General features: G+C 40.3%; 1 protein-coding gene across 1 annotated transcript in view; it reads left to right on the top strand.

The window, feature by feature from the left end:
• vstm2a (V-set and transmembrane domain containing 2A) overlaps positions 1 to 23755 on the top strand; it is an 82012-nt gene that overhangs the window by 43701 nt on the left and 14556 nt on the right. The window contains exons 3-4 of the mRNA XM_023395878.2: positions 18703 to 18753; positions 20785 to 21121. Coding sequence (XP_023251646.1) covers positions 18703 to 18753; positions 20785 to 21121 — 388 coding nt within the window. The remainder of the gene's footprint in view (positions 1 to 18702; positions 18754 to 20784; positions 21122 to 23755) is intronic.

Here is a 23755-nt window from a genome sequence, read left to right as displayed (position 1 = left end):
CATTAGGAAATAGGCTTGAGCTGATTGCAACAAAATCCAGATCCTCATTCACCCTGTGCAGCTCTACCCTTCGCTTCCTGCTGCTGTGCTGTATTGTGTCATGGATTTGTGCTTAGTTTTGTTTTGCTTGTTGGTTTGGAGGCTTTTAAATCATCTTGTTGTTGTTGAAACCACTCTAATTATTTAGGCAGTTAAGCATAATGATAAGATCGTCATCAGGGACATTGTGTTTCTGACCTCGTACTGCCTGCTACACAAACATGAAGATCCATAACCATTTTCATCATTTATTTCAGACTGTGTGGGTTGAAGACTTCAGTTAACATAGTTAACAAATGTGAATATTTTTTTCACACTGATGGAAGCCTATGATTGCATTCCTTGAACAAGGCTATGTGCACCTTTGCATAAGCTTGGATGGAATATGTTTCTGAAGGTGTTCCTCAGTTTCTCTGGTAACTCATGAGCTCTCAGTTTGGTTTTCTACACTGACAATGAGCATCTGTTGTTCACTGCCGTTCATCTTGGTCAGTGAGGTGGTCATGGTGTAGTTTTTCTTCAGTAAACATTTAACCTATTGTTGGTGAGAACCAGAATAAGTCTGCAGGGTTGGGTTCTGGATGGTGATTGTGTTGTTCAGGTGGCAGATCAGTGTGTATGTGTCTACAGGAAATAAAAAGGAATCATTATCATCATTAACTTGTCCCTGTGTTAACACATTGCTCTCATGCTACTGAATTCACAACAGTAGAGTACAAATGTTTAGCTGGGAGTCCTAAAGTACAACACTAGCTAATGTAAGTTGACAGATCACAGCTAACGCTACACCAACCGGCTCATATGACTCAAATAACACTCCTGTTATATAAATACATATATACATAAATACATAAATACAACCAAGGCTGCATCAATGTCCAGGTTAGTATGCTAACCTCCCAATTTACATATTACCAACAATGAACTTGACCTAGATTAACTAACATACTGTGTTCACATTCACTTATCAGTTCAGCGCACGACACAGACCACTGGCACTTCAGGCAATACACTTCAGCAACTTCTTCTTAGAGTCATAAACGTAGAATCACGGACTGAAACGGAGCTGAACTACTACGTCATCAGACAGAGATTTTCAAACACCTATGGTGCTGAATTGAGGCAAAAACACACCTTTCTTCACAGTGTCATAAATCAGAATGGTCATATATTATATAGTGTGCATTTTGGTGGATAAGCATCTCTTCCGTTTCAAGCCAAACATCCATGTGAAAAAGAGCCAAAACGTTCAATCAGCCCAGGACAATCTGTTTTCTAGGGAACTATTCCTTCCTTCATGTGGCGTTAAAAACATATTCTGACACTGGAACAGTGGTGGCTGCCAAACTTCTTCCACTTTTCCTCTCTGCTGACACACAAACTGCTAATTGTCATTCAACTTGATTTGACTCGCTTGTGTGGCTGAATTTGTAATTGTGATCTAGTTATTTCAAAGACCTTTTTCATGTGCTGTTCCCATTATTGTACCACCCCTGTGGCTCTTTTTTAACAGGCTCACACCATCACTGTAAGCAGACTACAGCCATCTGTAGTGCTTTGAACGCACACTCTTCTTCTTCCCAAACTCTTGTGGGGAACGCTGTTTAAGTTTTTGTGAACTCATTAGGGATCTGTGCTGTACACCTCAATGGTTGGACCATATTGTGCTAAGATCATCAGTAAGTGGGTCTGAAATATAAAGTTATTTTTTTGTGCTGACTTATAATATATCTAGAGAAAAGAGGAGACGTGAGGAGTTGATTGAATTCACTAAAGAAAGTGCAGAGTTTATTTGGGAGTCGGGAGGCTTGCCTTAAAGCTGTAACAGGCCAAACGTTGATGCAAGAGTGACCTGTCTAAACCACAAAGTGGAGCTGGACGAGAAGGGGGCTTCCCATTAATTGAGTGGCTGTACTTTGTCCCCTTTGTCCAAATTAAATGCTATTCTCTGTGTTGTCACTGCTGGGGAGAAAGCCTGCCCACAGAAAGAGAGAAATCTACACATCTCTAAAGACGTCTGCTAGTGCAACGAGCTCAGTGATGCACAGTCCAGATAAAGTTGGACAGACCATTGGCTGTTGTCACCTTTTGAGGGTTTCAGCCTAGGTTTTTTTTTTTTTTCCAAACAGTTGTCAGTTGAAGCTGCCAATGTACAGAATAGAGTAGCTGAGCTTTAAAAACTCGACTAAAGCTGTCACAATTCGGCGTTCTCAAATGTCACCTCTCAGCCCTCATCAGGCATTCCCACTGCGAGTAGTAAGTACTTTGTCATTCTGCTAGCCGTCGACTTGAATTGACATTTCACTCAGTGTCTCTCATTTCATTCAGTATTCTTCTGTGGCTGCCTTTGCCTCTGCCCCTTTATTTCCAGCCATGCCATTTCACCTTTCTGTCTCCCTGGAAATGGATTAGCCAGCCAGCACAAAAATTAAACTGCAAAATCAATTAAGGCTCATCGAAGGTGCAGATTCATTTTCATGCTTGTTCATCATGCCCTTTTCTATGCTTGTATGTTTCCACTTGCACTCGATGCCTGCAGAGGTAGACGTTTAGAGGAAGGAGAGATGCTGTGTTTTCTTATTCTAATTCTGAACATGTGATTTTCAAGTTAGGCACAGTTCATTTTTTTTTATTAAAGTCAAATTAATTAATGGAAGTTAAATTAATTGAAAACTAAGACAAAGAAAAAGACTGCTCATTTACAATCCACTCACAATGAAAGAAAAATAAGACAGACATGTTTTGAATTTTTTTCTGTGTAATATAAAAAGATAGACTTCAGTGTGTGGCATGAGAATGCTTTTATTGTCATAACTCAAAGACAGTATCACATCACATGTTTTCCTTCCCAAGACTGATTCCAATACCTCAACTGAGGACTGGCCTGATACCATTGCATTAAAAAGACATTTTCATTTCATCTTCGACATGTGTACTACTAACCCTGTGTGGACATGATATGATTGCTGTCATTGTTATATGGCATGACTCAGTTTAACTTTGTAGAAACATTAACAGATACAAGAATGTCATAGAACCTTCTTTTATTATCTAATATCTGTCAATCCCACCCTTCCAAATGAAAGCCTTGCATACTGTCCACATTGTCTTTTTACTGGTTGGATTTTCAACCGTAAGATCAATATACCAAATTGCTGACATTTTGCTTAGAGCTAGCATTACACTAGCCTTCAGTAGCCTACACAGGAAATTACACTGTGCAGCCACTGGCAACTATTCTTTTAGAGCGGCAAAGAAAAACTGATTTCCAGGAAAAATGTTGTTTCATCCAGGTGTGAAACTGTGAAGATTAATAATAAATTATGTGGTTTAGATTCACATACTCGCAGATTCATGATGTTTTTAAGGGGCATTTCCAATACAAGTATCACTATCGGAAAAACTCTAGAGTTGGATATGGGAGACTGTTGTGCATTCATCGTTTCCTAAAACAGCCAACGTTGATTTCAGTTAACCATGACAACAATCTTCCAACCACACTGTCATGATATTAAAGAATAATATCAGCAGCATGGCTCTGGGGCTGGTAATCTTGTTCAGTCCGTTCACAGCTTTGCTCCAGACTAAAGTATCTCAACAACTACTGCATGAAGTGTCATGAAATTTTGTCGAGATGTAAAATGAATAAATGTTTTTTCTCTAGCACTACCAGCAGGTTGGCATTTTTGGTCTTAAGTAAAATATCTTGAGAACTGATGAGTCGATTGCCATGAAATCTGCAACAGTTCAGTCAGCCCACAGTCAGTTTTGCAGTTTTGTTGGGCTGTGCTCTAAACAGATAATCCAATTCCTCCTCTGTTGTTGCATCTCTGACGGAGTGGGCGCTCAAGACGCTGCATCAGTATATCCATAAAGTGATCGGCAATCCTTGCACACAAATAGGTGTCACAAGTATCACTTACACTTCTGAGCCTGTCAAAGGCATGGGAGAGGGAAACGCCCAGTTATGTCCAAAGGTTAAATCATCTAAGTACTAGATGGCTTTATAGTGGAAGAGATCAAGGTTTGGTCCTCGGGGATGTAATTATGTCATCGTGGTCCAGTGTCTCTCTCCTTGGATCAAAGTAGTGATACACAGTTGAGATGATGGATGGCCTGTTTATAGTGGAGAAGAGCCAGTGTGTGATTGTAGCTGAATGATATGAGGGAAGTAGTCACATAATGTTCACCAGGCTTCTGCTCAACATAACTTTACCACTTTATCTGGATGAGCAACATTTTGCACGGCCTCATCAGTCACTGGCTGCGTGGTGCGGAATGACCTCGATTTGTGCTGACAAGCTGGCGCATTCACCAATGGGAGTTCACTTAGGACTGTCACCTGGACCAGATCCTGCCTCAGATGCTATGACATCAGGGACTTGGAGTATCAGGTGAGGTGGACTCAGAGTGCTGTGAGTGGGGGGGGGGGGCTGCGCAGCCTGGTTTGTTAGTTTGGAGTCTGGGTATAACTGGCTCACTGCTCCTCAGGTTCTCATGGTGTGACTCTTCAGAAATGATGTGTAGAGTTTTGTTGTCCGTACAGACAGAGTTTGTGGACTGTTTCTATGGGTTTGACCGAAACAGACCCGTGGTTGCTGACAGTGCGCCCTCTGCTGGCACCCTACCAGTTCAAACTTTATGTTATTGGTAATTTTTATTGATTCACTCAATAGTCAAACTAGTGCCTGTCAGTAGGGGCTGATTGCTTTGCCTGCATTAATCATCATACTCGATACTGCACTTCCTTGGGTCCTGAGAACTACACCTCCCATGACATAGTTGTGACCCCTAGCAATGCTAGAGTCAACTCAAAAGCTCACACAAACATTTTATGGCATTAAAGTCAAAGCGCCATTCAGTGTTTATGTATAAAACCCTAGAGTTTACATACCTCGACAGTGCGACTTAAAGTGATGTTGTTTTCTGGAGCATATGACCAAGATGGGAGACGCTGCTGCATCTCCTCAAGGTCTGGCTTTTTAAACCAAAGCACAATTCCATCAGCAAGATATACATATACAACCTACATATTCATGGCCAACTACTGTTGGGTTTCAGACAAATTGATGTCACACCTTTGCATTTATCCAACCAAATAACACTTGTACACGTCACCTGTTGCCTTTGGTGTAGCTTTATTCAGGAAACACACTGACACACTTGACACAGGGTTGTGAAGGACTTAATGCTGGGCCTTGCACCCTTGTCATAATTTTGCATCACACATTATTTTGAACCAAATACTGTTGTGATCTGGCAAACAACCAACAAACACTTGCCAGGACTTGCACCTGGAATCTTCCAGCCAAGTTGCTGTTTCTATTTTACTACAAATACAGCAAATGTATTATATACAATAACTAAGACCTGATATAAGATAAACTTGTATTATTGACATAGCAGCACAAGGACTGCTGTTACAATCTAAAGATGACATTTTTGAGTACCTATACACCTATTGAAATCAGAACATAGTAATACTCATATAAACACAATAATGAATAAGATAAAAGCTGTGGGGAGTTACAGGGTATGTTTAGTACTTTCTTAGTCCTGCCTCTGAAGCACATAGCTCTGCCTCCAGATCGCAGAGTCCATGTAGTGGTCCCTGCTGCCTGGGACTGGACAGCAGAGACAGAGAGAAAGCGGCACTTACTCTCTGTTTCTTCATCACGAGTAAGAACCTGTTTGATCTGCCAATCCAGCTGGCTGCCATGTAGAACTGACTGTGGCTGAAGATGACGCCAACGCAGTTCAGTAACTGCCCCTGACACTTATTCACGATCATGGCAAAGCTCAGTCTCGCTGGAAAGTGCCGACACCACGGACAGGGTGAATGTTGTCAGATACGTGGAATCAGGAGTTTGCATCTAGTCTGTAAATAGGGTGATGGGAGAATGTAATTTAAGATGAAGAAAAATGCAATTCTTATCACAACGTACTGATTAAAATTTCTAACAGAGGACAAAAGGCAAGTGCAGGAAAACAGCTGCTTAATTACAGTAACGAGTAATTACAGTTGCAGGCAATAATACAGTGACCAGGCTGCAGTGTAGAGTAATTTCAGTAGGAAAAAAAGGAAATATGGTGATTTAGTGGGTGGATTTGCTCACATTATTTTTAAGGACAAAAGTGTGGAGTTCAAGATTCTATTCTCTTTTGGCTTATGTGTCACATGTGAAGCTTTCAGTGCTGCAGCATGTATTGTTACCTTTTGTGTTTTCATAAAGCTCCATATTTTCTTCTTCTTCTGTGTTTTATTTGAAGTGTTTATAAGAAGATATATCTGTTGTTTTAAGAGGCAAAAACCATCTTGATGTAGTTTTACATCTCCTCTCTCAGGAGCTCTAGTAACAACAGGTCGGTGAGCCAATCAGAAGAGAGGAGGCTCAGTAAAAAATACAGCAGATTTCAGCTAAAAACACTCAGAGAAACCAAATCCTGCAAGGTTGGATGGCGGTTCCAGGTGGGCGGGGCTTGGGGCGTGGCTGAGAGCGGTGACTGCTTTGTTGTGACATCACAAAGTTCCAGAAGTCCTGACGGCTGGTTTTAAGGCTCAGTTTCTGAATACAGGCTGTGTGCATTTCTCTGTGGACTGAGGCTTTGATACTTTCACAGACCTGATCTATAATCACACTACACATGGACATCTGCCTTTAGACTATATGGGACCTTTAAGATGGGATAGGCATGCTATAAACTGATACATGTACGAGACAGGAGGTGCAATAGGTTTGATGAAATGTGAACAGATGATGGAGGAGCAAAAAACACTCCAGCAGGTCTTTGAGCCCAGAAAACAAATTGACTCACTGAAGCTAACACTGTGGGATTTTGATGCTCCAACATTGATACACTTATTCACACCAAAATTAGCATGTATAAGTGTGTTTTTGAAACGTGGCGATTGACTCCTTTCACACTGCCAGACTGAGAGGACACAGACAGACAACTGAGACAGGATCAGTGTCAGCACATACACTTACAGAGACACACACACACACACACACAGATGCAGATTCAGAGAGTGAGCTGTTAGCTGCCTTGCAGACTGGTAAAATGGATCCGTCGCATCTCATCCCCGGGTTGGTGCTCCTGTAAGAGGCTCCGTGTGAGACGCTTCAGTGGGTGACTGTGTGTTTTTAAAACTTTCTTCAGGGCACCAGCAGCAGTAGGGTGTAGCCACAGTGTTTCTGGTTTAACAGCAGTGTGCCGAGGAGGTGACAGGTCTGTTGTTTGTGTGCTTTGAAAGCAATAATATGTAACAATATTTGCAGAAAGTTTGCAGAAAGGCAAACCCAAAGGCTGCAGTTTGGGGACCTACCCTAGTTTTTCACTACAGTACCACCCGGCAAACTGGATAGGATTTAGAACCAATTGGGTTTCTGTTACAGTGGCAGTGTCACAAAAAGACTTGGGTCCTAGGACTGTGGTCCTGAAAGTCCTGAAACTGCAGCCTCCAGGTCTGCAGAAACATGCTACTCTCTGAAAGACGTCACAGCACAGAAAAATGGGCGAAAGTTAGTGTGTTTACCTGATTATCATGTTTACACCACTGCTGAATAAATACCAGTGACCACTGCAGAGTTATGTGAGCCGGGAGTGAATACAGATCGTACTCTTCGACACTGAAGACAAAAGCCAGTGCGTGTTGTGTGTGTTTGTGTAAAAGGGGCGAAATAGAGTCAAGTGCAGGTCTGAGAACATCTACATGAACAAACCTTAGAGTTTTGACCTCAGTGTTTTGCACTGGGCCAGATGTATGTGACTCCATCACTAATGCTGCTGCCAAAGTACTGTATGTATGGGTGTCATAAACAGAGCTGATATAATAACACAGAAGCACTTCGTGTGGCTTTTATGGCATTTTTAGTGTTGGTCCACAGAGCCATCTTCTACCTTTTTGTTTCAGCTGCACAATGAGACCGTCCCACAGTGTAAGAGCTCTCCTTTGGTCTTTAATTCCTGTAACATTGGCTTGTCAAAGGATCATTTCCCCTTCACTTGATAAAGTAATGGAGTAATTGTACACAATTCAAGTACTTTCATGTTTTCCACACGCACAATTGCAGGCTTTACATGTAATTAACATAGCTCTTGTCATAAACCAATGGGCTGTGAAGGGGATTAGTGTTTGCATGTGAATGGGACCCCTGTCAGCTGTGGAATGTAATTAGGGTTAACAACTAAGCTTAGACCCAAAACATCTTCAAGTGGGAGTCAGCGAACATTGTAATTAGGAAGCACTTTACAGGGCGCACTACTGTGCTTCATGTACTCTAACTTTACACCCACTGTGACCTCACTTTGTTCTGAGCGAAGGGGTGCTCTGCCCCGGGGGGCCGCAGCCGGAGGAGATTGGAATTGAAATGCATGCAACATTCATAACTCATTATCGGATATGATTAAGTTGTCCTGGCTCTAATGGATCTTGATGGCGCCAAAACACCAAACACATCCATCATGATTGGAGACTTGTCATTGCATATCAATACACTGTCAATTCGCAGGTGCCTTACATACGCAGCAGTTGCTCATCTATCGCTTTGTCTCTGGGGGTTTCGTAATATGTATATACAAGATGAATGATTTTCATGAAACTAAGTAAACAATCTAGTGACAGTGGTCGTGCTCATGCTGGATCGCAGCAGCTTTGAAGGGAGCGGCTGTGGTTTTGAGTCGAGGAGAGAGCGCGTTAAATCCAACTTTATACAGTTCATAGGATTTTAAATGGAATATTTCCCAGTTATTTTCAGACGGTGAAAGAAGTTCAGTTTCACAATGGCAGAACAAGTGTAGCAAACGTAAGCCTGTATAGATTTAAGAGCAGAAATGTTAAGATTCTCTTTGGTTTATATACTTTGAAATGGAAGAAACACACCCTTACCATGAATAAAGTCCAACTGAGATGAAATGCCATTTGGTTTTTCTGCTACAGCCTCTGTGGAGAAATGGTTTTATTTATTTAGCGTATTTTTTTCGTTTCATGATTGGTTTTGCATCCATTCTCCTGAATTCTGTTAGCTCTCCTCGTAACTCCCCGTTCAGCCAATCATATCTGAGGCAGACAGCAGCCTGCCACAGACTCTGACCAACACCCCCCGTTGCTGGTTTTCCTGCAGGAACAGGAACACACACCTTTGTGCTGCACCGTCGCTTGCTGAATGAGCGACTGAACAGACATTCAGCAGGGAGAAGCGCATCGCTAACGGCAGTCTGCAGACCAGATAGCTAATTAGCTGCTCAGTTTCAGCACATTAAACAGCATGTGAATGTAAGTGCAAATGCCACTTAGGTCGAGATGCTGGTTGCATGAATTTGGTGGCGTCTCTGAATGAAATCAAAAAATCAGACGACATTGTAAGAAACTTAAAAATATGCTAAACCAACTGGTTTGAATGTCTTTTAATTATTACTTCCTGTCAGTTAATCATGAGGTAATCAACTGATACAGTGGTTGTACTGCTGACCTTTTCTTACCAAAACTGATAGGTCGTTTTTGCAACAGGCTATTATGACCCATATTTATGTTTTATTGCTAAGTGACATCTAGTGGTCGTAGTAATTATGACAGGAACATATAGAAAAGTGTGGTGATGTAGTAAAAAGAGCAACTTTACAAACATGGCAACCCAGGTCCGGTACGCCTGTTGAAAGAAACGAGCTGTGTTGTCGCTCAGGTTGAAGGAGTTGTTGAAACTGATTGTTGCTGCTCGTCCTCAGTAGTTGTTTTGTGAAAATTTGCCAGTAATTACATGTAAAATATTTTATTTATTGGTTGCTCTTGTGTGTGAGATGATTGAGGAAAGACAGACTTTTACTTTGAAGAAGACAGACCTACTATATACTTATACTATATATACTATACTGTATTCTCCTCTTCATTATCTCGACTGTTCGCTGTGTTCAGCTGGAAGAGCTGTTGTTGCCCAAAATAAATATAAAAAAATGGTCATTTCTATAGCTATTTTTACATTCTTTTTTATTGGCTGAGACCATTCACATAAAACCGTCTCACTTTGATACGTTTTTATGTTATTGATCGAGAGACTGAGACGGTACATTTTAAAAGATGATGTAAGAATCGGTCTCAATTCTTGTGTTTAATCTTTCACCGTATTGGTGTCTCATGTTTGATGATCGGCCTGCTTGTCTTCTGTCAGTTGCCATCTCTTTACAACCTTGATAGAGAGGAGAAGATTATTCTGTTTATCGTCACACTTCTTTCCATGATGTTCATTAAATCAAATAACCTTTTTCTTCATTCTGACTCCGGCTCCGGTGCCGTTAGTCGATGTGTTCTTTCAACACTGGCTGAAAAAAAAAAAAAATCCCAACAGATAATCTTCCATTGTTAAACATCATCAATTTGTGATGTTGGATGCGTCAGAGGTTGCCTCATCCACCTCGACTCCAGCTCATAATGTCCTACAGTCCTCATCAACATCTGTCAGAAAAAAGGCTGCGAACTCATCGCTTTCGATCAAAGTGGGTGCACAGGCATGAAAATCAGCTGGGGGAACATTCAGTTGTGGGTTATTTTGTCTAACGCAAAACATGTCATCATATTGTTGCACCAGATGCTGGTTTATTTCCTGCTGGTGTGGGAGGAGAAACTGTTATCATGGCTGCTTCTGTGATGGGTTTCTTCTCCTTCTATCATTATTGAGCATTAGCGAAAATGGCGGCTCTACAGAGAAAGTCTTGCTCTTTGATTATGTTAGACTGACACCGAGACGTGGTGTTTCAGATCTGCAGGACATTTTCTGCTATCAAACCTCATTGATGCTGCACTGGAGACGCCCCTGACATTATGTGACACTTTGCACATTATGCCTGTTAAAAAACAGCAGCTAATAACAAAATGGATCCAGATGTGCTGGGAACACAGCCAAGAGGTGCTAGAATGGATGTATCATGGTATTGAGGCACTGTGGATACAGAAACCTTTTCTTTTTTTTTTCTTTTCCATATCTATTTATAGGTATAAATATGATGGATAGTGCAAAGAATTTAGAGTTGCATAAAACATCTAACATCAGCTTAATAATAATGCAAATGATCTCAAAGCCATACACTACAAGAAAATGCACCTGCCACAGATTGTTATGGAAATACAGAATTGTGGTACACATGCAAAAATACAATAAGAGCAGCATTACCACGTTCAAGAGTATCAGCAGGACGGCGGCTTATTTGTCAAAGTCGCCAAATCAAACCCTATTCATCATGAGGCAGAGATTAGATTATGGTGGTGGAAGGTCATAGGTCAAAGTCACTGTTAAGTCACTGTTAACTCACAAAGCACATTATTGTCCATAAGGCTTCACGACATATATTAATATAAATGGTAGTAAGTCATAAATAAGATTAATGAGTAGTAAGCATTAACTTGATCTTGCCAAATAGTGAGCCTGCATTAATGTATGAAAACTGTTATAACTTGTTTATAATTGTTTATTTATGAGTTATAAAGTGTTAACAACCAAATTAATTACCTAATTATAAACCATTTCAAATCATTTATAAGGGTAGTCTTACTGTAATTTCATACATAGGTAAAATCACAACATAATGAATGACCTTTTCAGTCATAGGTTTAAATCATGTTCTGTAATAAAACATAAAAAAAAGAGTTTAGAGGTTCCTTGATTTGAGAACCACTGTTCTATGGGACACGAGTTAGAAACAGCTGAAGTTTCTAGTTTGATTTATGAATCAAAAAGATGCTGAAAGTCTTATTCAATCCATCATTTCAGGCTGATTTGATCACTGTATACAATATAATTAAGTGGGAAGAACAGTAAAAAGATATTCCAAGGTGGTTAGTGCACTAGTCCTAGTGCTAGTTCATTACCAAGAGAAACCAGGTACGAACAAAGAGTGTGTAGCTCCCATAGCATTGGCTGAATTGACAGTTTTAGTGTTAATACTTAATACTTACTGCTCATAATTGCAGTTCAAACAATACAATGTGAATACGGGATAAACCTTGGTATAAGACTGTCACCGTGAGTCAACATGTACAACACCAGGACCCTGAACCTGCAGAGGCTTAATGGTATTCAGTCATCATTCATTTTATTATCCAAACCTGTGCTTTTCCTAATGACAAAAGGTTTTATGTGAATACACATTTTATACGTGAATAACAAACACAGTATCACTTTCAATTCACTGTTAATTAAGAAAAAAAGCTTTGCTGAGCATTGCTGAGCCTCACAAAATATTTTACAATGTGTCCACCGCCTCTTTATTGCAAAATCCTATTACTGCCTGTGTAATAAAGGCTACAGCCAGCAGATGGTTAGCATAGCTTAGCACAAAGACTGGAAACGGGGGAAACATCTAACATGACTCATTCTAAAGGTAACGAAATCCACTTACCGACTTGTTTTTTTTTTTTTTTTTTTTTTTAAATGTGGGGTTGGACTATTTCTTGGCCAGGAGCAATGACTTCCTGAAGTTTTGCATCATCATGCGGTTGTCGGGCAACCAGGGGAGAGCTCACAGATGGCGGGAAGTCGCCTTCTCTCCACACTAATTTGAATGTCAATCAAACATCAGATGAGACGGGTGAGAGCAGCGTTCCCTCGCTGGATCGCAGAGTGACAAAACACTGACAAACTGTTACTGAAATTGGCCATTATAACAAGATACATATAAAACAAAACACTTCAGCAATTCACAGCAAATGGGGACATTTCTGAAATCATTTGCATGTATTTTTTACTGATTTTATACACAGAAATTTACTTAAATCCACTGTCTTAAGACTCATTTGATGCTTGAAACATCTGAGGCATTTGAGTTTTCACATATAGTTTCATGTGAAAAAAATAATTTAGAGGTCTTTTTCATGTGCATTTCAGTACCACTACTTAGCTGTCATCATATAATGGTACTGATAAGCTTTTCATTGCACAGACACATTTCCTCCACCATCATAGCTTAAGATTACAGGGTTTAATGTGTCAAATGAAGTCCATGACCTGAGTTTAACCTCCTCTCAGTGTTTGTGTTAGTAAAACCAGTGACTGCTGCACAAACTCATTTAAATATTTGGTCGTATTGATGTGTTTTTATTGCTCGTATCACCCAGGGTGAAGGCGCCCACGTTAGATCTCATCCTATCACAGTAAAAGCCGTAAGGCAATCACAGAAACGCAGGTGGTCTGGTCCGTATTTCAGTTTAAATGATGACCACTTTTCTTTCATGTGATGTTAATTTAGTCTCAGCAACTCAATGAAGCTTTTTTTTTTATATGCACAATAATTGTGGAGCACATTTTACAAGAAGTCAATTTGAGATTTGCATGAAGAATAGCCGAGTGTCATGGCGGAAGGGTTTTGCAATAAAGAGACAAGCGATTGAAATTGAGATACTTGCAAGTGGCTGCGGCTTTGGCTCAGAAAGCACTCATGCGATAGAAATGAAATATAAATGGGAAAATAATGGAGGTTTCCTCCTACGGTGTCATTGAAAACTTTCACATTGCTGTCACAGGCTGGAAACTTACGTCAGGGAACATTTGTCAGGTACACATTTAGATAAGGAAAAGTCGTTCTTGATGAGTTAAAACAGTTAAACACAAAGAGAGTGATTATTCTCTATGAAAAGGTTTGACACTTTAACCTTTTTATCTGTTCCTCTTAAGGACTTACACAGCAACATCTAACTGGCAGATAAACGCCTTTTACATCAGATGATAAATGTCAAGCATCTGAATTGATATTGGACATTCATTAGGTCACAATTACCTTAATTGCACTTGTCCAGTGCTGGATGACTAATGGCTTCATAAAATACCACCTAACTTTTTTATACATTTTTTTTTTTTTGTTTAATTCCTGTGTATAAGAGTCATTTTGGATAAAATATTTTGAAATGCCTCAGATATAGAGGTGAACCTAGAAGTGCATTTATTCTTAATATGTGCACAAGGCAGGCAACAGTCATCTGACCTGGAGTCAGAGAGAAATTATCGTCACGAAAACAAAATATGATTCATATTTTCATTCCTTTTAACCCACCCTGCTGTTCCCACATACAGTACACGAGGTCATAGCGGTCGGCTCTTTAAAATACATCTGTTTGTGATTAGTCTGAGTCGTGGTGCTGCCGTCTTGGATGTTGGATGTATCTGAATGATACTGTAGCTTCATGTACGTATGTTATTTGACTTCAGTCATTGTTGACTTATGTAGATCTCTCATCACGTTTCATCTGCCTGCTGTCGGCAAACACCCGAACCCACAGTGATGGGAATCTTACTTTCAAATGTTAGTATAACCGGCTGTCTCCTTGGCACTGCCCTCTTAGTTACTGTTGCTATGACTAACTCACTTTTAGTCAACAGTATGGTGACATCTATATGTTTTGGCCTCCCACTGAATTTATTTTAGGCTTTAGAAAATTACATAAACAACAGCATCTTCACACTCATGATGCTGCACTTATAATGCAGTGTATTATATATCTATATATACCTACACATGTATATATATACACACAAATATACACACATACATATGTATTCCCATGTGTCTTGAAAGGGGCTTCAAAATAAAATGTATTATTATTGTTATTATTATTATTATTATTATTATAGTAATAATAATACGTTTATCCCCCAAGGCATATCTTTTTTGCCATCTTCAAAGTGTCTATGTAACATACAGTAAGTATACAAATATATATATATATATATATATATATATATATATACGCTGTTGCCCATAAAGTTGGAATAATTTTGTTTTCAGACACAATCCTCAGTTTATTCCTATTTAAATGCATCAGTAATAACTTTTGACCAGGTGCAATGATTACATGATGTGTCCCAAAATATATATATATTATATATTTTATGCTATGCTTATATATATATATAAGCTGTCGGCTATATATATATATATATATATATATTGGGACACATCATGTATATAGTGTATATATATATAGAGAGAGCCCTCTGCAGCCAGGGGAAAGATGACCATGGTTTTGTCCATGTTGGTGCTTTACTGTGATTTATGCATCCAGCGAAAGGGAAGACAGGATGAATCAGTTGTAGTGTGTGAACTATGTCTCCCATGCATTATTTCCACATGCTGGATATTTAGTATCCTCTATGTACTCATTCTGTAATTACATAATTTTGAAATGTCCACTGCCCGTGTTTTTTTTCTTTTTTTTTTTTTTTACTTGGTTACTGGAGGGAAGCCTGGCCAGAGGGTTTAGGGATGTGATGGGAGGCATCCTCAAGAGACATTTACAAAGACTAAAAAACTGATTTATATACATAGTGCAATCCAAATTAAGCTTGTAGCAAAAACGTGAAGAAAAAAACTGGGCTTAATGTAATCAGGGGTGTCTCAGTTCCTCTCTCCCCTAAATAAAATGTCACTTGTATTAGTCATCATTAGTACAAACAAGACTTTCAATATTCCTCACCATGTGCTGAGAAAGTCTAATATAAACTAATTCTAATCAACATACTAGTAACTCCTATTAGACTGATACAGGATATGAACTGGAGCTGCTGGTAAAGAAGGCAAATGTTAATTCACCCATTCAACGAATAGCGTGCCTCAACTGTTTTGCATATACTATATGTACACAGTGCTAAATACTGTGTTTTGATAGTAATGGTTGTTGATGAAACTTGAAATCCTTTGTGGGACTGTAGACTGAGTGTTTTCAACATCAGCGAGTGAGTTTCAGTTTTTTGCATTCACTGCTAAAACCTACATGTACGTCATTTACATACAATGACAGAAAGAAGAGAGGAGGAGGAGAGAAATGAATATGTTCACTATGTGCACAAACACAGCTGCTTGGACTAGCAGCTAGCATGTTTGATGCATTCTTCTTCAGTTAGCATCAGAAGAATTTGCAATGATTAAAAGAATGATGAAATCAAAGTGACTAAAACACAGTGCAGCAGGAAGCTGCTGCCTGACAGAACACTACTCAAATATAAATTGTTAAAGAATTTATTCTACCAGGCCTTTAATCAGCCACAACAGAACAGAGCAAATTATGCTATGCTTATTTTAGAGGCCTCCTCCATGATGTCTGTGGTTGCTTTTGAAACTTACTTCACCATTTGATGAATGTTCGTAATCAGGGGTAGTAGCTCCATAATGTATTTTTGTTAGACCCTCGCTGCCTGGTAAAGCACCTGTTATTCTCCATTCATTTGTGGCATTTTCTTAAAAAATGTACCCACCAAGCACAAGGTGAGATAATCCAGATGACATCATTGGGGTTACACTATACTACACTACACTGACAAAGCTCATGCAGATACACAGAATGCATTATAGACCTGTATTTACAAGCTAGGTGCTAATCACTTTAATGGTTTCACTGATTCTGATGTGTAAAATAAATACAATTCCGCTAAACGTCCCATATTAAACACTTTTACAGGTTGGTTGAAGTGTTGATCCATAAGAAGATATATTTGTGGTGTTAAGAACCAAAAACCATCTCAATGTAGTTTTACATCTCCTCTCTCGGGCTTCTCTCTGGAGCTCTAGCAAGAGCATGGCGTTTTGTGTCAGTCTCTGAGCGTCTGTTCTGATTGGCTGACTGTTTTCTTAACAGTAGTCTCTAATATGGCTCTCCTTGGGAAGGCTGTGCAGTGATATACGGCCTTCCTGACATACGAGCGTTCTGCAGCATCTGTCTTGTAGCTTGCTAGCTCAGGGATGGAATGGCCACTTGTGGTTGTGCTGTTAATAAAGTTGGGGGTCATATTCCTGACAGTAATAACAGCTACGGCCTCAGCTCTGCCCCCGAGCACGGCTGAATGCATAGCTGTTATTACGTCTATAGCTGTGGGCAGCGAATGTATAGTTGTGACATCATAAAGTGATAGAAGTCCTGACGGCTGGTTTTAAGGCTCAGTTTCTGAATACAGGCTGTGTGCATTTCTCTGTGGACTGAGGCTTTGATACTTTCACAGTATTAATATAGAACCTAAACCTAATCTATAATCAAAGGAGACCTGGAAATCTCCCTTTATACAATGTGGGACCTTTAAATAAAACAAAATTCCCAGACGATGGACAGAAACTTAGTAAGTAGCAAGTAATCAATGCAACAATCACAATGCTTGTGTTAGTGCTTTGAGAGAGGAATTTTAATTAAAACAAAGAATTAAAAGCATTTATTTTATATTACAGAAAATGCACTAATCAATTAAATGCTGGAAGCTGGAAAATAATAGAGTTCAGCTGTGCTGTGGTGAAAAGCCATTTTAATAGCCCCATAGGATTTTCAATAATGAAATGTGTGAGAGGCAATTAAACCATTTTGCTCCATCTTCTTTGTCACTGTGACTGCAGCAGTCACTATATGCAGACCAGAGCAGAGCATCTGTCCTCCACTGGAGCTCTACTTCTGTCCTCCTCAGGTGACATATATAGACTACGCACCCGGCCCTTTTAACCACTGCGAAGTTTGTAAAAGACAAGGCTGAAATTGATGGTGTGAAACGGTCCAATGCCAAGCCTGAGGACAATTAATCCTGCCTCGCCATTAAAGACGTCTCCTTGATACAATAGAGGATGCCAGGTCCATCTGTGGAGACGAGATGTAAGAGTCATGCATACGCGTAGACAGGGAAAGCTACGGCTCCTAATTCTGCTCATTAATCACCTGTCTGCCGAACATCCTCCAGAGAAAAGCGCTTGGTTCCTGCGAGGTAATTACAGTACTTGAAGGAGCGCTCTCTCCAGCAAATGTTCATAAGTAGCCATCTTATCCCTCTCCTGCCCTTCCCTTTTTTTTTTGTCTCAGCCATGGAGCCAATAGCTTCTCTGTCCTCTGGAGAAACTTCCACCTCCTCCTCCTCCTCCTCCTCCATCTCTCCAGCCTTTTCTGCCGCACCACTCTTGCTCTTCTTCAGCTTTGTAGTCAGCAGACTCTTTTTCCGGGCACACATCCATTTGGCATCCGATGTGGGATAAATAAATTATAGCCTCTAAAATCGATGCCCAGTCCATGATGTAGGCTGTAGGCTTAGTGCTTGCCACCGTGCTAGAATTATGCCACTGGGGCTCAAACGGGCATTTCTCGAGCCCAGGAGGTATGATATTCTGTTTTTTGTTTTTTTGTTTTTTCTCTCCTTTGAAATTTTTTTTTTTTACTGAAAAGCCAATTCCCGTCCTTCTGACATTTTATTATTTGTCATACTTTTTTATGGCTAATATTACTTTTACTGCGGAGACTGATGGAGGTTTTGAGGCATAATTTGTCTCAGGAAGCTGTTAGTTTGTCACACAGCATCCTGGTTTGAACCAGTTTTTTCCCCTGGATTCACTGTAGCGTCTGGAGGCTGTCTTTAATTTCTCTACAGAACCACTCAAAGAATCTAAAAATAAATCAAAAACAGAGGCAAGAGTGACATCTTTGGGCATTTATTTTTAAAGGTAGAATGGTAGCAATGCAGTCACTCAGGCTGTAAACTATGTGCTGATGTTGGAATGAAAGATTTATAACCGTCATAGGATTGATGATGCCTTCTCTCAAAGTTGTCATCAGTTTTAGGGAGTTCGTCACTAGACTTTCACAAAATACATCTTTGAACGTCTCCTCAGAGTGGCTCTGGTTTGCTAATGCTCTGTTTCTCTTGCTCTCTGTGTTCCCAGATGGAGATGATACCAGAGCCTGATCCTGACGACGAGGGGACAAAAATAAGTGTAAGTTGAAGTATGCGTCATGTATTCTGGGTCATATGGGCTCCAATTAGAGTCAAAAAAGATTTTGAGCTCAGAAAGTTCAAATGTTCAAAAATAATTCAAATGTTCGTAGTTATAAATCAATCTTTGTAAACCTGTAAAATAAATGTGCATCAAGAGTCTGTAAAATAGAAACTGTAATTGTAATTGTAAAATGTATGTAATATGAACAAGTAAAGGTTACAGAAAGACACTGAAAAAATAAAGCAGAAAACTGTGTATAAACTCAGCATTCAAAGTTCCCACACCTGTGTGTGACACTGAAGTTACAAGTACAAACTCTGACCTTGTTTTTACACCTGAATCTGATTGGACAGTGACAATCTGACCCCAAAGTAGAGTGAGAGGGCAGATGGTCCCTTCACCCTCATCTTCACCACAGGTCCTGAAAGGTTCAGTAGATATGTAGATTTTTTTCTTTTTTAGCAGAGGTTGATTCACAACTACAAACATTCAAAATTATTTCTGAACATCACTTTACAAACTCGAAATCTTTTTAAACCAAATTCTGAGCCCAGTGCTTCTCAGCCATGACCCACATTTGCAGCACGTCATTCCAGGAAAACACAACAGCAGCTGATTTCACCAAATAACATACATTCAACCAGAGAAAGGAGCTAATCAGTGAAATCAGTGGCAGTCTATTATTACTGTCAGAGTGCTTAACTTCCTGCGTTCACGGCCCAGCAACTGATCTGGCTCTCTGTGTGTGTGTGGAGGACGTTTCAACATTACTGCCCAGTCCTCTTTAGCATCACCTCACTGGAGTCCAGATATAGTCAGACGGCCATATATAGACTCATGTTACTGATCTGAGATCAAGTTGTTGTATGCATTCTTTAGAGATACATTTCAGCTTATCTTTGATAATGTTGTACCAGGAATGTGGTACCATCATTACAATAGAGTTGGAGGTGCCACAAAACACAAACAGTCAGATGATCAGAGACATCGTAACCAAGTCAACAGTCTAAAGCACTTTTTAGTTTAGATGTTAAATCTAAAGCTCATGTTAACAGGTCTCTGCAATTAACCTGAGCTGACATGAGTACAGTATTGTCATGGCTGTCAGGACTTGTGGCCAAAACGACAGTATAAGAATGAGATGAATCAAATTTCTGTTTAAAGGAGCTATTCTCTTCCTTTTACTCACCAAGAGCTGTCTCCAGTGTCAACAAGAAACACCTATGTTGACTCTTGTCTCTATCCCGGCTTTTCTTCTCCTGATGTTTGCATGCTAACCAGCTAGCCCTGGCCAATTTCGGCCTGTGTCCTTTCTTTCCAATAGCGACTTACTGTAGCCTCCCATCTGCCCTGAAGCCGTAGCGCTGCTCAGACGACGTATTGTAACCTCTTGTTTTCTAAAAACAACGATGGCAAAGATCACCACCACCACCTGGTCCTGTCAAGAAACCATTTTCCTCAGCAGAAAAAATTTTAAACTTATCACCCCCTTTAAGATCAGAAGATTGAGTTTGGTCAATTAATTTAAACCTATTGAAATGTATTCATAATTTAAAACATAAAAGTTCTGACAGATACTAGCAGGATACCATAAAATCTAGTTGGTTTAGTTTGTCAGGTATCAGGTAGGAAACAATACTCAAGTATCTGAATCGAAAAGTTTGCTGATTTCAGAAACTTTGAGGTATCATGTTGTATGCTGGACCCACAATATAAAATTACTTTAACTGTGATAGATTTTTACATTATATCCTCAACACTCCTCTCAGTTTTCATGATAATAATGACAGTAAGTGAAAGGTTTTGGCTTCAGTGCCACAATTTAAAAATGTCAATGTCATCTCTGTTTAGGCTAAAATACACAAGTCCGACTTGCTTGTGAATGTGTTAGTATACAAGTCTCACATTAGAATCCTGCAGCATATAGTTGCATTAAGTGTCATGATATGTGATGAAACCTTGTGGTATTATACTGTATAACGCTGTCCGATGTTATGACACTGTGGTCTCTTTTAATTCCTCTAACAGACAGTGAAAGTCCAGGGCAACGACATCTCACACAAGCTGCAGATCTCCAGAGTCAGCAAGAACGACGAAGGACTGTACGAGTGCCGGGTGACACGAGCCAACTACGGAGAGATTGTGGAGTACAAAGCCCAAGCCTGGCTGAAGGTGAACACCACGGCGAGACCACGACGACCACTGCCACCCCCCAAGAAGAGCTCCCCACTGCACCTGACGGACAAGAAACCGAGAAAGTCCAGCTCAGCTCAGGGCCAGGACAGCATGAGTTCAGACCAGAGGGTGGCCTCCACCTCCACCTCTCACACATCCTCCAAACCAGCTAAACACAACCCCGGCTCAGGTGAGGCCCTGGGGGAGGGTTACATAATGTGGGCACTGTGGAACACAAAAAAGACTCTTGTATTTTACTTCCAGCATTAAGTTTGGGGCAGACTGATGTAGATCAATGCACCTGCATCACTCAGAATTATGTACACACTCCTGTGATACCTTAAATATGTGGTGGATCTGAACAGCTGAAGAGTCTCTTTGGAGAGAATCTGGTCTCACAGAACTATTAGGATGAATGCAGGTTTTGCAGAACAAGAGTTCGAGCAGGAAAATGCGATTTGAGAGAAGTAATCGATGAGTCTTTGGTATCGATTAACAAAACTATCAACATCCCTGAGAATCAAAGTATAGCATTAGTTTGCTTCAAAGCTAGCAGTAATGCATCATTGTTTAACGTCTGCCTTTTGGCAAAGCTGATAGCCCCGTCTCACTGTTGACAATCTACCATGCTAAAGACTTCCTGCCAAGATTGCGAGATGGTCTGGTTTTAAGTTGGTGGTACACAGAGTACTGTAAGCTTTTCCTGGTTGCACATTAAAAGGTCATTACAAAGTTGAATCTGACTGAACTTTGGGTACAGCTGAATCAGAATCAGAGCAACTCAGCATAATCCCCACAGCAATCCTCCCATCATCTCCTCTGTTACTGCAACAAGTTGTTGTCTTTCAGCTGCACCTTTAAGTCGGTCGCCAGAGTGGATCAGCATCCACATGTTTAACATACATTTCACCCTTCCTGACGCAGCCTGGGTTCAAGGGGGCCAGGATCAAACTGCCAGCCCACCTGAGCCATGGCTCCAATGCACTGTCCACATCAAGTATTGTGTTCATAGTTATGCAGTACATGCTCTTGTTCTTGCAGGAGTTGCTGTTGTTCTTTGACTTTGTGGTGGATGTTGGGGGTAAATCTACAGCAGCAGAGTCACTACTGAAGGAGAAAATTGGAAAGGCAGCATGTGGCATTTGCCTAACTGATTCTTACTTTTTGAAGACCATATGCGCATGCAGAATAGACCGTTGTTATATATGTTTATATATGTATTTTCTTTTGGGGGGGGGGTTGTTATCCAGCTACAGTGTGAGAATCCTTAGTTGAGGGTTTAATTTGAATAAAAATTACTACACCCACCTGAAGTCCTCCAGTCCGGAGTGTGCACATTTAATTTCAGCCTTTGTTAAATCTTTGCTGAGGTCAAATGTTTGTTGATGTCGCCAGTACACATGCATTGTTTTAGTTATTTGCGTCTGTAAAAGTACGTCGGTTTTCTGATTGTTTTGGAAGGAGACAGAGAAGGAAGTGATTTGTTCAGATGTAACAGAGGCCAGCCAGTCATCAACAAGGAGATGCACTTGGTTGAAGCAACAAAAGGCCACAGTGTTTGCAGTTGCGGCATGCACCAGCTATTATGCAGTTCCAAAGGCTTATGGGTGTGCACATGGGTTTGCAGAGCCCAGCAGGAGAACCATGCAGTAGGCATCACTGCGTCGATTACACTGTTCAAGCTTCACTTAGTCCTTTCAAAACATGGCTGTGCAGAAGTACTATTCACCATAATAACAATAATTATTATTATTGATTGCCAAATGTCCAGGGTGATGCGGTCTTGTTTGCTTTGGCTGAGAATCACAGGCAAAATTTAAGATATTGAAGAAAACTTTGGATTAATTTCATCTAGCTGGACTGGAGTCTTTATTCAGGGATCAGCTACAAGTCAAGCGCCTGCCTCCAGCATGCCCAAAATGTTGCTTCAAGGCTCTCAACCAAAATGCTAAGAGATGAGAACACATTTTACTCTATCATGCCTCTCTTCACTGGCTGCCCATGAGTTTTGAAATTGATTTTTAAGACTTTACTGTTAATGTTTAAGGCACTACATGTTCATCCCCCAGCAACAGCTGAGATCCTCAGGCAGGCCTCCTCTGCTGCATCTCAAACTCACTTTAATAATTTGTTATAATCACATAAAAATGCTACACATACTGGCTTAACGTTATTATTATTTTTAGTGAACTTTAACAAATGTAATTCATGAGATTTACTGTAGTGGATCTGTATCATAGGAGCTCTAGCACATCTTTAACTGTCAGTCTATTGTAATACCCAGACTGTTATTACTTTCAGCAGATAACTAAGAATATTAATGTTACCTTTGTCCTTCATCAAACACAGTAACACAGGAATCCTTTCAGAGATGTGTGCAGTGTAATACCTACTGAGTTGTCTTGGCGAGTGCAAACACACTCAGCCCTTGAAAAAAATGGAAATTGTATGCTCCAACTTGTCGGGGATAATTAAACCCTTTCGCTGACTTTGAGGTCAGTAAAGTTCCCAGTGATTCAAATTCAGTGAATATCTCCTGTGTTCCTACTGCCCTGATGCTGTGAATGGGGACTAAACAAAGTGGCTCAGACCGAGACACACAACATTATTCCAGCCAATCAGCTTCTGGGGGCGTTCGTCTTCGTGCACAGGATGAGGATAAGAAGAAGAGAATCTGGTACATTCTCACGGATAGTGCCAATTTAAGGATTACCAGGGGAAGGAGAAGGAGCAGTCTACTCTTTCGACGTTGCGAGACCATTTGGAGTTTTGAATTGAATCTATTGGGACAGTGGCAGCTTGCATTGCCAAGAAGGAGTGATGG

This window comes from Seriola lalandi, unplaced genomic scaffold (assembly GCF_002814215.2).
Source record: "Seriola lalandi dorsalis isolate HSWRI2012SDOR001 ecotype SW California unplaced genomic scaffold, Sedor1 jcf7180002054970, whole genome shotgun sequence".
In the NCBI taxonomy this organism is placed as follows: domain Eukaryota; kingdom Metazoa; phylum Chordata; class Actinopteri; order Carangiformes; family Carangidae; genus Seriola; species Seriola lalandi.
This window is presented reverse-complemented; position numbering and strand designations above follow the sequence as displayed.